Source organism: Cordyceps militaris (genome assembly GCF_000225605.1).
Source record: "Cordyceps militaris CM01 unplaced genomic scaffold CCM_S00002, whole genome shotgun sequence".
NCBI lineage: Eukaryota > Fungi > Ascomycota > Sordariomycetes > Hypocreales > Cordycipitaceae > Cordyceps > Cordyceps militaris.
This window is the reverse complement of record NW_006271970.1, coordinates 3,081,754-3,096,567: the sequence shown is the minus strand read 5'-3', so window position 1 is coordinate 3,096,567 and position 14,814 is coordinate 3,081,754. Positions and strand designations below refer to the sequence as shown.

The following is a 14,814-nucleotide window of genomic DNA, read 5'->3' as shown; positions in this document are numbered from 1 at the left end:
CGCCGAGGTACCGCACGATGGTGTCGCCCCACGTCGCCTGGCTGCGGTAGCCGTAGCCCGGCGTGTCGACGAGGACGAGGCCGTGCTGCGGCGGCTGCGTGCCTCGGGGCAGCGACACCGGCAGCACCGGCGGCCCGAGCCCAAAGGCGTTCATCAGCGTCGTGTGCCCCGGCTTGGCGCTGGTGCGCGCGACGCCGCGCTGGCCGACGAGGGCGTTGAGAAACGTCGACTTGCCCACGTTGGAGGCCCCGAGGATCACCACCTCGGGCACGTGCTCGTTGAACGGGTGGTCGCGGTACTGCGCGGCAGAGTAGAGGAAGCGCACGTCCTTTTCGAAAAAAGCGGCGGCGCGGCCGAGACGCGCCGGGTCCGTGGCGGTCAGCGCCGTGGTGAGCGCGCCGGCCGAGGCGCCGTGGGAGACAATGCTGGCGTAGGCGGCCGGTGAGTCGAGCGGAGAAACGCCGCCTTCGGCGGGAGCTTTGTGTGGGGTTTGCGGGTGAGATGAGTTGGGCGGTTTGGATGCGTAGGCTCTTTGGCTTTGGCAGATGAAGCGACGTGTGATGGGGCGGATTCTATGCGCTGCCAGGGGCGTTTGCAAGAAGAGCGAAGATGTGCGTCGAGACATTGTAGGATGTCGAGGTGTGAGACTAAGGAATCGCTAAGAGCATCGTCGTGATAATTCAGTATCCTTTTATGAGATGATACGCAGAACCACGAATAATATGAGAAGAGATGGCAGCGTTGTGGGTTCGTGACTGGATGGTCCGAGGAAGTTTGTTCGAGTGAAGTCAGACATCTCAGGCCAGAAGTATAGCTCGGGGTTTTGCGCCTCCACGCCATCCACCCTGCACCACACAGAAAAAAAAAATCTTAACGATGCTGGTTCCAGGTAAATGGTCAATATTACAAATGGTAACTAGTTGAAGTAGAAGTCAGGCTTCATCAATTTTATTGAAGCGTGCAAATACTACCAAAAAGTGTTGTTGAGCGTAGGGCTCACTTCCTCATCGTACAGTTAGTTGTAGCACCTACGACGGACATTGCGCTAAGCTCTCAACAGAGTAATAACGCAACCTTGCGCCTAACAACGAATGATGCCATAGTCAATCAATATCATCGTGCTCATTTTATCTCATAGTTACCTTCAATCGTAATTCAGCAGCTGAAAGTGCGATCGAGGTAATAAGATGAGCGATGAGAATGAAGGTATTATAAAGACAAAGGAAGATCATAATAAGCAGAAACAATCAAGGAAGATCAGAGCGTGTATGACTAACCTGCGGCTTATTTTGTCTCTCTGGTGCGTTTCGCTATTTCAATAATCTCCCACAAACACAAGCACAGGTATCACACAGGCGCATCGCAAACATGCACATCTCCATCTCTACCTGGAATGCCATCGGCCTAGGGGTCGCCGCAACCTTTGCTGGCCTCAGCGCCCTGGCTGCCGTCACCCGCAGCAGGTTGATGATCTGTTTGGTGTCACCGGCAAGCACCCTGTGAGCGGCGATGGCGCAAACGAAGCCGCCGCCGCCGCGTCCGCCAAAGTCGACCATACGACCATTGGAGTACTTGTTGGTGGACGAGATTTGGCTCTCGCCGTCTCAATTTATTTTCTCGGTAGATCTGGCAGAAACAAGGAAATGGGTACCGTGATACTGAGTACCATGTGCCTTGCGATTCCAGACATTTGGCTTGCGTGGAGGAATAAGAAATACCCAGAGTAAGCCTCTACATAATGAAACGCGGAGAGAATGAATATCTGATAGTATTGCTAACACGGACCTGCGATGACCAGAACAGTGCTGCTTTCGTTGGTCACGGTAGCGGTTGCCGTTACTGGGGCTGGTTTACGAGGGCTGTTGAATTAAATTACGCTTCCAGAATATCCCCGCACTGGAACTATGTTCAATATTGAAGAGCCTGAAATCTGTGTTTGTTATCTTGTAAAACGTCATAATCACTGCTCATTGTATTTAGATAGTAAATCCATTAACCCAGACTCTCTCTCAAGAGCAAAGACATCGGGTAATGTAAGAAAAATCGGAATAAATGATTTGATTGAGTGCATGAAAGAAATCATAAAATCCATCATTTACCTTCAACAAGAACAGTTGGTATCTGTTGTAAGACAGCGGGAAGGCAGCTGCGGTTTGTTAGTGTTTTGGCGACATTTATATGCCAACACTAGCTTGAAGCTCTGGTGGCTCAAGCCCCTCTAGCACCCACCACGACGGTGGGTGTGTGGCACATTCATTTTCTTGGAATTCTGCTTCAAAGAAGACACCTCACTGAGGAATATCCATTATTCTACCTATTTGTGCTTGAGGCTCTTCAGTGGCCCGAGCTACCTGCTGGCAGTTCATCACAGCACCGCCGGCGTGTCATAATGGCCGCCATCACAGAAATCGACGCTCATGAGCAGCCCTCGGATGAGATGAGGGCAAAGTGGAAATCATGGGCTAGAATGGATGCAAAAGATGTCAAAGACCACCCCCGAATCGACGACCCCCGCAAAGCGCCGGAAGAGAGCGGCTTCATCCAGACGAGTAGCATCACCAAAGCGCAAAGGCGAAAGGCGTTTTCGCAGTTTGGCCAAGAGTACGCCGACGAGGCCGACGAGGATATCCCCATCCTACACCACCCGCTTCTACCAGGTAACTCGCACTGCTCACCTACCAGCTCACACCGTCGTCTAACGGTGCGCTCCCAGGCCTCTTAATAGCACCATCCCTCGTGCCCCCTGCTGTGCAGGTGGCCGCGCTCGACAAGATGCTGCACCGGGACCTCAGCAACCCCGAGCACCAGACCAACATGCACCTCCACTACGACCTGCCCTACCCGGCCGGTGCCACCGTCGCCACGCGCTCCTTCTTCTCCCTCGCGCCCGAGTCCGCCGCTCGCTTCACGCCCAAGGACCCGTCGGTGCACAAGCCGCTGACCGCGAAGCAGGTGCTGTCGCGGCGCCTGCACTGGGTCACGCTCGGCGGGCAGTACGACTGGACGAATCGTGTGTACCCCGAGGGCCAGGACGCGGCGGCATTCCCGGTGGACATTGCGCGCTTCCTGGCCGCCCTGTTCCCCGCGACGGACGCGCAGGCCGCCATTGTCAACCTCTACAGCCCTGGCGATACCATGATGCTGCACCGCGACGTCAGCGAGTTCACCGACAAGGGCCTGGTCAGTCTGAGCTTTGGCTGTGACGGGCTGTTTATGATTGCGCCCAATACGCCGGCGGGCGGGGGAGAGGGGGCAGAGGCGCAGGCGCAGGCGCCGCCGTCGGACAAGGACTATCTGCTGCTGCGTCTGCGGTCGGGCGATGCCATTTACATGACGCAGGAGTCGAGGGTGGCATGGCATGGCGTGCCCAAGATTGTGCCGGACACCTGCCCCGAGTATCTCGAGAACTGGCCGGCGCAGGCTGACGGCCACGGTCAGTTTGGAGCGTGGGAGGGCTGGATGAGGAGTAAGCGGATAAATTTGAATGTTAGACAAGTGCGAGACTAGATATGTCAACCAAATATAAAGAAATACGTTGAAATGGTCACAAAAGTCAGGTGCTGGTCATGGTGGTACTCGTGTCGATTAAATATGTCGCGTCAATCTAGGCTACGAGGCCGAAATAAACAAAAGCTCGCTCATGGAGGAACAATATGACTCCCATGGATCAAGGTTCCACTATACACTTTGGGCAGGATAATTTCCCGTCAACATAAAAACACCCTCCTCTTCTCTCCACAGCTATGCAAAGCCAAAGCCCTGCGCATTCTCCAGCGCCATGCCCAGCCGCTCCCGCAGCACCTCCTTATCGCGGTACTCGGGCAGCAGGAGCGTGCCGTAGCAGGTGTACGCTGTCGGTAAGTGGCCGCCCTCGTTCTCCTCACCATTCTTCTGAATGACGAACTGAACATTTTTGAGACCGCTGACGGGAACGCGGTCCGAGGCCGTGACAAACTCAAGCAGCTTGCGCTTCATCCGGTCGTCGTAGCGCTTCACAATGGACCAAAAGTCGCGGACCGTGTGGTGCGATGTGTCCCAGCCAACGTAGCGCGCGTAGCGGCGCAGCTCCGAAATGTCAATCTCCTGCACGCCTTCCACGACGGACTGTAGGATGGACGGCGTGAGGAGCGTCAGTGACTGTTCCGGGAGACAGGCCACAAAGCCGCGGCGGAAGCTGTCAAACTGCCGGCGGACAGAGTAGTCGGTGAGGTAGCGAATGTAGTCATTGACGTACTCGTCGCGATTTTCGTTGGTGACGTACGGCGCTTCGGGCACATCCGTGTCTGCGCTGACGGGGGAGCCTGGTTGCTCCTTGTGCTTATCCTCGAGCATGTGAATAGTCACATCTTTACCGACTCCCGGCACAGAAAATTCGTAGGTTCGCGCAAATATGTCCTCGATGAGGCCATCCTTTTCATCCCACTCCAAGAGCTTCGTCAAACCATTTGTAAGCTCCGGCCAGCCATCGGCAATGTGGTAAAGTTGGTCAACCGGTTGCTTGAGAAGCTTCCGGTAAAAGGCCTTGGGAAAGTTGACAGGTAGTGTCAAGCCGTTGTACACCGCGAGGGATAGGAGCAAGCCCATTAGCTCAAACTTCCAGTCCTCGACGGCGGGTTGAGGCTTGAACCATGCCATATGATTCCTCTCATCCACCGTGAAAGCCCCGTACACGGGATCCAGGCACTGGGCAACGGCAAGACGGAAGAATTCTTGCTGCACACCACCAGAATCAAAGCCCTCTTCGCCAGCATCTTCGCCGAGGTGAATCTTGAGCGGGCGGAGTAACTCTCGCTTTTGACGTCTCCAAAGCTGGTCAAAGGCGTCGCGAAGAACCGTGGTTCGGCCGATATCCAAAACTAGATACTTGGACGCAGCTGTTCGAAGCATGTCTTTCAAAACAACTTTGTGATGAGGATTTGTGATCAAACTCCCAGGATCAACAATAGCGCTCATGCGGCGTTTCAGCGAGCTGGCTTCCTCGAACGTGCGACTCATGCATGCAAAGTTGATGGATCGGAAATAGGTGACGAGCGTTTCAGATTGGAAAAGATAGGGATAATCAAGAATGTTTCCCACGTGGTCTGTTGAGTTTGTCGTCGTCCATTGTACTGGTACACGCATGGCATCGAGGCGTTCGGAGAAGTACTCTACTCGAAACTGCATCTCTCCTAGTAGAAGAACATTTCTGTTTTTATCTGATCACAATTAGCATATTCAGCTCTGTTCTCGCGCATTATCCAAGACTTACAAAGGGTGTCCATAAAGGATAGTGCCCCGTGAAATGTACCATCCTTGTAGAACTGAGCCTTGCCATCCCACTCATGCAACAAGACTGCCCTGGCCCAGTCAAGTAGCAGAGTCGGTACTCTGGTTTCGTGCAAGAGACGCTCTTCCTGGGTGAATTTCAGCATCCGCTCCAATGAAGTGTTTCGTAAGTCAAGTTGTTCCAACAATGAGCTCAATGGCGCGTTGCCGTGCTTTTGGCGAATTGTGATGGCCAGGAAAAGTCGACGTGCCAAACGCAGAGCTAGGCTATTTGAAAATGCATCGTCATATTTCAGGCAGAGGCCCGACGGGCGTCTGTAGGATGCGCTGGGATTTGACAGCGCGAGACCATGGGAACGTATACGGGATAAGTCGTACAGCAGTCTTGAGTCTGGGACCACCGGGACCAATGCGACAAGTGCGTGGAGGCATATTGACATGACGCTCTCAACTTGATGCGGTGAAAGACAACGTGATTTGCCTTTTTCTTTCCGTACGTTGGCCTCTGGCAACGAAAACAAGCTAGCAGCCGACAGCCAGAGGCTGTGAAGGACGAGACTTGGTGATGCCCTCATCAGACGGACCATGCAGTACCACAAACTGTGCGAGTCGTATAGTATCCCATCCTTGGAAAATGATAAAATCAGTGCGGCTGGGTCACTGAGAACGCTAAAGAGGGTTTGCTCGTGAAAATCTTTCCACAATTTCTTGCACGCAGCATCTCTTGGTTGGGGTGTGCGTACAAGATGCCCCTGTCGCTCCTGTGGTTCGGGATAGTTGTGGCCAACGTCTATATTGCCATGAAGTTGGTCTTCTGATGTGTGATCGTCGACATACACGTCGCAGATGAAGTCGATAATTTGAATATTGAGCTGTGACAATGTTTGCGGCAATGGGTACTCCATAGCTGTGGCATGGTCCAGGTCCTCGTCGTGTACTTCCTCGGCCGAGTGTTGCTTTTGCCTGTGTTCGTGGTTGCCACCCGGTCGCGGTGGCTCAGTCATTTCTTCCTTGGTACTCTCCTCTCCGTCTGATGAAGTGACAGTTACTTCGTCTGCAACGGCAGGAGGGATAGGTACATTTTCGAAAAAGGCCGGCTTGAACGTTATGGTAGTTGGGGATTTTGTTCTTCGCGACAGCTTATCGGGGTGGTATCCGTTCATGCGTGTTGGCCGGTGAAGCGTAGCATTGTCAGCCTCGGCTGTGACGCAGACAGGCTCGATAGATTTGCGTCGCGTCGTTTCGACCGTCGGCTTGGAGCGCAAAGCTGGTTTGGAGTTGCGCTTAGGAGCAGGCTGATCTCTTTTGCTGCGAGACTCTGCAATGCTATGCGGGTCGATATGCGGTGACGACTTGTGGGGAGAGGATGAAGCGTCGCGAGTGTCATCGTGGTCGCGGTCGCGTGCTTCTTTCCCCGTGATCGGCTGAGGATCGGGCGACGGAACAGGCGTCGGTTTCGGGTTCGATGGTGATGAGGAACGAATATCACATATTTTTCGAGATAGAGCATCCAGAGAGCTCGGAGTCAGCCATTCGATCATCTTGAATGCGATGGTACCAAATGTCGTAGCAGCGAAAGACCGGTAGTCTCGAGCGACGGGCCGTTCCGAGATGCAGATCTCTGTCGAGTCTCGCAGGGATTCCGGTTGCAGGGTCGTATCAATAGTTTCTTTCCCTTGCACCTGTGCATCCTCAGACTCGGAGGGAGAACGGCTCTTCGACTGTGACTTGCTGGCCGTCCTCCTGACAGTACGTTGGGCATCGCCGTCGGATGGGTTCTGACTGGCAGATTTCGGAACACTGCATTTTGAGAAAACTAGGTTGTTGACTGCCGGGGTTACATCCTTTGGTCGTCTTAGCGATGGGCATATGCCCCTTTCCGGGTTGTCCTGGCTGGCGAGATATATAGCCAAGGTTCTGGCGCTGGTGGGATTATATCGTCGAATTGGCGCTTTGCCAGCAAGTCGCTTCCGGCAACTGAAGCAGGTTGATGTGTGGCAGGTGTCGCTACCGCATCCATCGCGTAGCTGATGAATGAGGAGTTGTACAAGGAGCTGAAAGTCGTGGCGACGGCTGGCACGATGGATTGCGTAGACGCGGCGAGGGTTTTCGATCTCGCGGACAAAGGGAGTCAGCTGGGGAGGTGCATCAGGTGGAAGCCTAGCAAAGAGCGCCTCTTGCCATAAGCTGTCGAAAACGTCGTATCGGTCGTTGCCGTCGTCCGGGCCATCATGGTGGCCATTCGAGTCGCTGGGCCTGCGCTGAGGCAGCCGAAGTGCCTGGGCACTCATCGCGGTGACGGGGGGCGGCTCATCGGAGAGGATTAGGCAAGCTTGTATTGCTCAGTAGAGGTTACCGAGGCGGTCGTGCAACAGGGTAGAGGCCGACGCTGTTGATGGGGAGTTTGTATGATGGATGGTAATTTGTAGAATGGTAGGATTCTGGGCGAGGCGACGTTGATCACCAACGCGGCTCCCGTTGGCACAGTGCTTGGTTGGAGTCAGGCGGCGGAGTGGCTTAATAAATGGGGACTCAGCGCCCGGTTTAGCGGGCTGAGTATGTTGGGCAGACAGACTACAGACTTCCCAGCGGCCACAGTTAGTGCCTTGCTATGCTGGCAATAGCGCATAGGGAATGACGCCGTTAATAAGTCAATTTAAATATTGAAAATACGTATCGCTATTAGAGCAAAAATAACACAGCAGCATATGCATGAAGGTAGGCCGGAGCGGAGTGCCAGGTAGGCCACCTATCCTTCCTACTGGCCTTTAGTGGACAATGGGGAATGTCCTGGTATCATTGGAATATAATGCAATCAAATCGTAGAAAGTCCCTGGAATCTTCCGCTGGGGATTTATTGATATGATTTGTTCTTTTTCTGGTGCACATTCGTCATAACCAACTTATAATTGGTGCTTTCATCTTGAGCCCCATTTATTTGGCCCTCCTTGCCTCCCAAATTCTCACGTAGGCAAGCGGTGACAAAGCAACAAATAGCAACCCCGCCAGCGCTGCCACCAAAAAAACTATCGCCACAACCGGCATAATAATTCTGCCCCGCCAAGACACATCTTTTTTCTCTTGTTCTCGGTGCGGGAAGCCCGGATCTTCTACCCATTTTGTAACTTGCACCGTCCCCGTCTCTAAAGAGAATCTCCAAGACTCTACATCCAGCTCCCCGAGTCCCGTTCTCTGGTGTCAATATGGCGAGTACTCAGCCTGCGGCCGGCGCCGGGGCTGCGCCGTCGTCTCACCCATACACGTGCAATACCTGCCAAGTTGCGTACAGAAATATCGACCTCCAAAAAGCACATATGAAGAGTGACTGGCAGTAAGCACACTTTTGCGCAGCATACAAGCATGAGATCGCATTTCTGACCAATAGTAGCCGATACAACCTCAAGCGCCGTGTCGCTACCCTACCACCCATCTCAGCCGAAGTCTTTACAGAAAAAGTTCTCCAAGCAAAAGCCGCGACTACCGCCGAGACCGACAAGGCTTACTTCGAAAAATCGTGCGAAGCCTGCAGCAAGACGTACTATAGCGAAAATGCCTACCAGAACCACATTCTGAGCCAAAAGCACAAGCAAAACGAAGCTGTTGCAGGACCCCGCAATGAGGAGGAGACCAAGTCCGTTGTCAGCTCTACCTTTTCTCTGGGCGAGTCCGTTCCCGCTGCTAAGAATGGCGGCGTCGACTCAGACGCCGAGGACGAGTTCAATGAGGTAATCAAGGGTCTTCAAAAGGCCAAACTTTCTCAGCAGCGCCCCTCCCCCGTGAAGCGCCCCAACAACCCTCGCCCAGCTGTCGATGAAGCCAGCGAAGATGCCGAAGACGCTGCGACCGAGAAAGGAACTGCCACCGGCAATGCCCAGGAGCCTGTGTGGACCCTCAACTCTTGCCTCTTCTGTAACTACGAGTCACCCAGTGTACCCCTCAATGCCCAACATATGGAAAAGTTCCATGGCATGTTTATTCCTGAAAAGCCATATCTGACAGATCTGGATGGCCTGCTGCAGCAGCTTCAGTCCAAGGTTGGACAAGGTCACGCCTGTCTGTTCTGCGACAAGGTTAGGACTTCAGTATACGCCGTACAGACGCATATGCGTGACACCGGTCATTGCAAGATTCCCTATAGCACTGAGGAGGAGCAGCTTGATATTGGTGACTATTACGACTTCCGCGCGACATATTCTGATGCGGAGGGCTCGGACAGTGATGAGGAGATGGCCGAAGACGATGCTGGCGGCGCTCGTGTGTCCAAGGCAAAAGCGAACGGAACGGATGAGAAGGAGGGTAAGGAGGGCGAGGAGGGTGATGGCTGGGAAACAGACAGTTCTGCATCGTCGCTGGACTCGGAAGACCTCACAGCTGTACCGGCAGAGGGTCACTACCACCAATATGACAGACTCAGCAAGCACCCGCACCACAAACACGATGACCCGCGACCAAGGCACCAAGCAGATGGCTGGCACTCGCACGCGCACAAGCATACGCACGCCGTCTTTCATGACGACTACGAGCTTCACCTGCCATCTGGCAAGTCGGTTGGGCACCGTTCGCTTAACAAGTACTTCCGCCAGAACCTCACTCACTACCCCACTCCCGAAGAGCGGGCGGAGCGTTTGGCGATTGAGGGCTCTGAGCGTCCCGGGTCAGACGACGAAACTGAAGGTCGCGTGGTCCGCCGTAACCGTAGCCGTGGCCGTGCGGTGGTCCCGAGAGGAGCTGTCGGTATGATGGGAGCTTCTGACGATGTGAAGAAGGCCGTCCGCAAGGAAGAAAAGCGCGCGCGCAAGTTGGAGAACTCGGACACGAAGAAGCGAAACCTCCGCTTAGGAGAGATCAACAACAACCAGAAAACATACTACTACCGCTACGACGGTGGTGGTTAGACGATGCATGAAAGAGATGATTATGGATTCGGGGAGGCGTTTTTCGTGTTACTTGCTGATATAAAAAAAGGGGTTATATTACTTATTACTTCTTTCCTTACATGTTGGCGTCCAAAACGTGATGCAACGAATAACATGTGCATAGACCTTGGTTGCTGCACTCTTTTGCTAATGGCTTATAGGTTACAAGGTAGCAATAAGATGCGACGGCTGGCCCGGGTCTTTGTTCACCAACCACGTACCACACAGCGCCTAGTGCCAGAATTGCACACGCGAAATTGCTGCCTGGATCCTGGTGACCAACAAGACATAATGGCTTTTCTGGTTTGTGCTGTGCTGCAGTCTACCATGTGACGTGAGACGATTGTCGGTATTCGCTTAGGGGCGAATGAGCAGCCATGGCACAAATTTACTACATTCGGCCCGACAATGAACAAAGAAGCTAGTTAGGCACCGGACGCAGACTGTATGAGGAAGGTGGCAGATGGCCCCAGTGTGCATATTTTTTTGATGTACAGCTAAGCAAGCGAGTGATACCTAACTTGTATGAGTATGCATTCCGGAGATGAGAAGGCGTTTTGAGATTTGGCCCAAGACGATGGTGAGGGGCGGGTGTGTGGCTTGGCGAGCATCGGATTTCGGGAGCGTAATGAGAGAAAGGAATGGATTGTTGATTTAATCAAGTCAAAAATGGAAGAGCCATGTATTTGTAATTTGGTTAGTCGTTGAAAGTAATGTGATAACTACTGTGATGGGTGAGGGATGGAGGCAGTACTTGGCCAAAATTGTACGACTTATACAGGCGCTAGACCACACCTCTTCTCTGCCAAGACGAGGAAAGAGACATGCTTTGGTTCTTTTGCTTCCTCGTCGTATTTGCAGGATTTCATTGACCAGTCGTGGAGGGCTACTCTTCTTGTCTATTAGTCCGTGTCTCTCCCCCGCAACTCCACACCAAGACCACGGAGGAAAGTGGGAGACGGAGGAGCGGGGAACAAAAAGGAAGAAGAAAGAGAAGGTGTGTGCCGCCTCCTTTCCACCGTTCACCGTCGGGGATCAGATCGAGCAGGGGTCTCGGAGGCGTTTTGGCGCTCACGGCAACCTCGTGGCACTCCCGCGTAGGGCGACGCCGAACCGGGCATAACCGGACACGACTCAGACGAACAAGACAGGGACCAATTGAATCGTTCCCAACCCAACGTTGGACAATTTGACAAGGGAGAACCATGGCCCAAAAAAAGTGGCGGCGGGGGATGACGCTAAAACTTGAACGGCGAAACGGGTATCAAGTCAACCGGAGGGGGGGCTTTTCGTCTCACGAGACTTCATGCGCCAAGGTATTCTGACGCTGCGACCTCTTTTCTTCTGGCTGTTGGTACGCACGGAACTGAGCAAACGTCATTTGGTGACATGGTGCATTCGAATCCCTGCTTCCTTGTGCTGCCTCTTTGATTCCCCCGGTCTCCCTACCCCGCCTCCAAGAACGCGTCGTTGTAGATTCGTTGCGGGCGCAGTCTTTCTGCTCCGTGGTGGTGGTAGTGCGCCTTCGTACCTCTCATTTGCCTCGGGCGTCTCTCTTCCCACCGCTCGACGGGATCAATATCATGTGGTTTGAAGATAAAAGTAAGGTGTCTCGTCGGTGTTATGCTCCTGCCGTTCTTTGCTGTGAACCCACCCCCCCCTGCATGTGTGGTACATGCCTCGTCTGTCAATCTTCTCAGGACGACGCAACGCATATATATTGCCTTTTTTTCCTGCACTTTTTCTGTCTATCCCTCTTAAAACTTGTCACGCCATATTGCTTCCTAAACATTATGAAGCTAACACAGGCCGCGATAGTTGCGCAGACAGTGCTGGGTCTGTCCTCGGCTGCCGATACACGTATGTTGGACAAGACCCAATCCCAATTGAGCATTGTATGCATGAGCTGCAGCTAATCGTCGCAACCAATACAGTTCAGCCATGGACCTTCACACCACTTCCCGTTGGCGCCATCAAACCTGCCGGCTGGCTGCTGGGCGAGATGCAAGCCATGGCCACGGGGCTGCCCGGCCATCAGCACGACTTTTATATATTTGTGAACCAGTCGTCGTGGCTCAGCACACCTGGCAGCGGTGGCTCTGAGTACAGCAGTCTGAACGAGGCTCTGCCGTATTGGTTCAATGGTCTTGTTCCCACGGCCTATATTCTGGACGATGCGAGGCTAAAGGGCCAGGTGCATGACGTTGCTGACAAGGTGCTCAAGTTCCAGACCGATGATGGCTGGATTGGCCCTGAGACGGGCGACAAGCGCAACTTTTGGGCCCGTACGCCCTTTTTCCTCGGCCTGATCCAGCTTGCCGAAGCAGACAAGCAGTGGGAGGAGCGCATTGTCACGGCGTTGCATACATTCTTCCAGCTCGGAAACAAGATGCTTCACAACGACAGCCAGGGCTTCACCCGCTGTGCCAGTGATATTGATTGTACCTGGGGACAGGTGCGCGTAGCTGACATGATCATCGTCATCCAGTGGCTGCTGGACAATCATCCATTGGACAACAAAGCTCAGCTCTGGGAGACCATGGACATGTTCTACGATCAAACAACGTACAAGTGGGATAAATGGTACGACCCTGCCACATATCACAAGGTTGTCGACCCCAATGACAAGAACATCACCCAGTATATTCACGGTGTTAATGTGGGCCAAGGCAAGTTCATCTCGCGTGTAACTGCACAGCCATCACTAACAGAATGTCACAGGCCTCAAGGCATCGAGTGTCGTGTGGCGATTCAAGGGCGGTGACTACTTCCGCCAGCGAAGCCAAGATGCCGTCGATTTGACATTTACCTACCACGGCAGTGCCTCCGGTTCCGTTCTCGCGGATGAGTGGCAGCGTGACGACTCGCAGTATATCGGCAGTGAGCTTTGCACGGCTGTCGAGACGTCATATTCACTGGCCTACATGTATCAAGTTCTCGGAAACAACAGCTTTGCAGACCGTGCCGAGACCACGTTGTTCAACGCCATGACTGTTATGTTGACTGGTGACAAATGGGCTCATCAGTACATGGCGGCGCCCAACATGCCCTTTGCCCTCAGCACTATTCAGGCCGATGGCAGCGTGCCACCTGTCTTCACAACAGCCAACAGCGGCGTCGCAACAACCTATGGCATGGAGCCTTTGTACCCATGCTGCACAGTCAACCACCCTCAAGGCTACCCCAAATTCATCACCAACAGCTGGGTATTGGTAGGCTCCACGGGCCTTGGTCACGCTCTTCTCGGCCCTACAAATGTCACGACAAAGGTCAACGGTGGTGATGTGTCCATTGAATGCACTACCAACTATCCATTCACCAACTCACTCTCCTACCAAATCAGCGCCGAGGCAGATTTTGACTTGTATCTCCGCGTGCCCGAGTGGATGAACCTAAATTCTTCATCACTTACCACTACTATCACTGCCGGTGGCACGGCCTCGGCCAATGCTACCGTTGCTGTCAGCGCAAGCGACGACACAGGCATGCACAAAATTTCTGTTGCCAAGGGAGCCACGACGATCATCTACAGCCTTGGTATCAGTCCCCGGGTCGAGAATCTTGTTGACGATACAGTCGCCATCTTCTATGGCAACCTGCTTTATGCTCTCGATGTGGGTTACAACAAGACAACGACTCTTCCGCACTCGTACGGCGACCCCAAGGGTCCCGGACTCGGCGGCCTGGATTTTAAAGAGCTGCGCGACGAATTCATCAACAGCACCAAGGAGTGGAATGTGGCGATTGATCCAACGACCATCAAGTACAACGGTATCGGCGCGACCGACTCGATGGCCAACCCCATCTTTGAGCAAAATGCGCCGGCCAATTTTATGTCGGTCGACGGCTGCCAGATCAAGTGGGATTTAAAGATGGGTGTCACTCCTGACCGGGTGCCAAAAGACCCAACCTGCATCAGCGAGAAGAAGACGTACCGGCTGATTCCGTACGGCGCGGCCAAGGTACACATGTCGCAGATGCCGACTGTGAAACTGTAGATGCTGTGATTATCATGTGTTTTTATCATTATGCTGTATGTTAATAATGTATATACTCTTTTGGGGTGGGTGGCAGATGGATGCTGATGGTGTTGATGAATTGGAGATGAATACCAAGTACACTTTGCCTATTCTGTGCTGTTGATGTATGAGCTCGGCGCCTGGCGTGTAGCGATGAGTATGACGCTGACTCGCAATATCAGTCGTAACAATTGCATGCTGCTGGTGCTCCCATCTCCGTAGATAGACTCGGGTCCGGATCTGGAGGTTATGGTGGAGAAGAGGTCGATGTTGCGACACAAAGTGAGGGGAATACCGGCTTTCAGGTACCGAGTACGAATTGTAGGTCGGTTGTATGTATCTGCTTTGGCAGATGTTCGAAGCGACGAGGAAGAATTGATGCACGAGGCTGGCTGGTCTGTTTATAGTGATGATCGACAGACGTCCAATAATATGCGGGCAAGGCTCTGCTTTACGGACCGAGGAGTGGCAACCAGAAGTCAGCATGCATAATGGGGTATTGAAACGAATGCGTCGCCGTGTTGTCGGGTTGATGGGGTCTCTCTTTTTTGCTTCCTTGGCTCCTAGTTGATCAATACTCTACAACAGACGGATGATGCGAGTTCCGTGTTTTG

The 14,814-nt window shown here is 53.3% G+C and overlaps 4 protein-coding genes across 4 annotated transcripts; 3 read left to right on the top strand and 1 right to left on the bottom strand.

The window, feature by feature from the left end:
- Positions 1–2,389: 2,389 nt before the first annotated feature.
- CCM_02907 (oxidoreductase, 2OG-Fe(II) oxygenase family) lies at positions 2,390–3,507 on the top strand (the record flags this gene model as incomplete). Its single annotated transcript, XM_006668059.1, has 2 exons — positions 2,390–2,657; positions 2,714–3,507. 2 exons carry the CDS (start codon positions 2,390–2,392, stop codon positions 3,505–3,507), a joined length of 1,062 nt encoding a protein of 353 aa, XP_006668122.1.
- Positions 3,508–3,741: 234 nt separating this feature from the next.
- On the bottom strand, positions 3,742–7,556 carry CCM_02906 (HECT domain protein; the record flags this gene model as incomplete). The annotated part of the gene is made up of 2 exons (XM_006668058.1): positions 3,742–5,195; positions 5,249–7,556. 2 exons carry the CDS (start codon positions 7,554–7,556, stop codon positions 3,742–3,744), a joined length of 3,762 nt encoding a protein of 1,253 aa, XP_006668121.1.
- A 912-nt stretch (positions 7,557–8,468) lies between these two features.
- CCM_02905 (C2H2 finger domain-containing protein) lies at positions 8,469–10,160 on the top strand (the record flags this gene model as incomplete). The annotated part of the gene is made up of 2 exons (XM_006668057.1): positions 8,469–8,596; positions 8,654–10,160. The coding sequence occupies 2 exons, from the start codon at positions 8,469–8,471 to the stop codon at positions 10,158–10,160; spliced, it is 1,635 nt and encodes a 544-aa protein (XP_006668120.1).
- Positions 10,161–11,487: 1,327 nt separating this feature from the next.
- Positions 11,488–14,179, top strand: CCM_02904 (uncharacterized protein; the record flags this gene model as incomplete). The annotated part of the gene is made up of 4 exons (XM_006668056.1): positions 11,488–11,769; positions 11,990–12,076; positions 12,121–12,850; positions 12,903–14,179. 4 exons carry the CDS (start codon positions 11,488–11,490, stop codon positions 14,177–14,179), a joined length of 2,376 nt encoding a protein of 791 aa, XP_006668119.1.
- Positions 14,180–14,814: the final 635 nt, after the last annotated feature.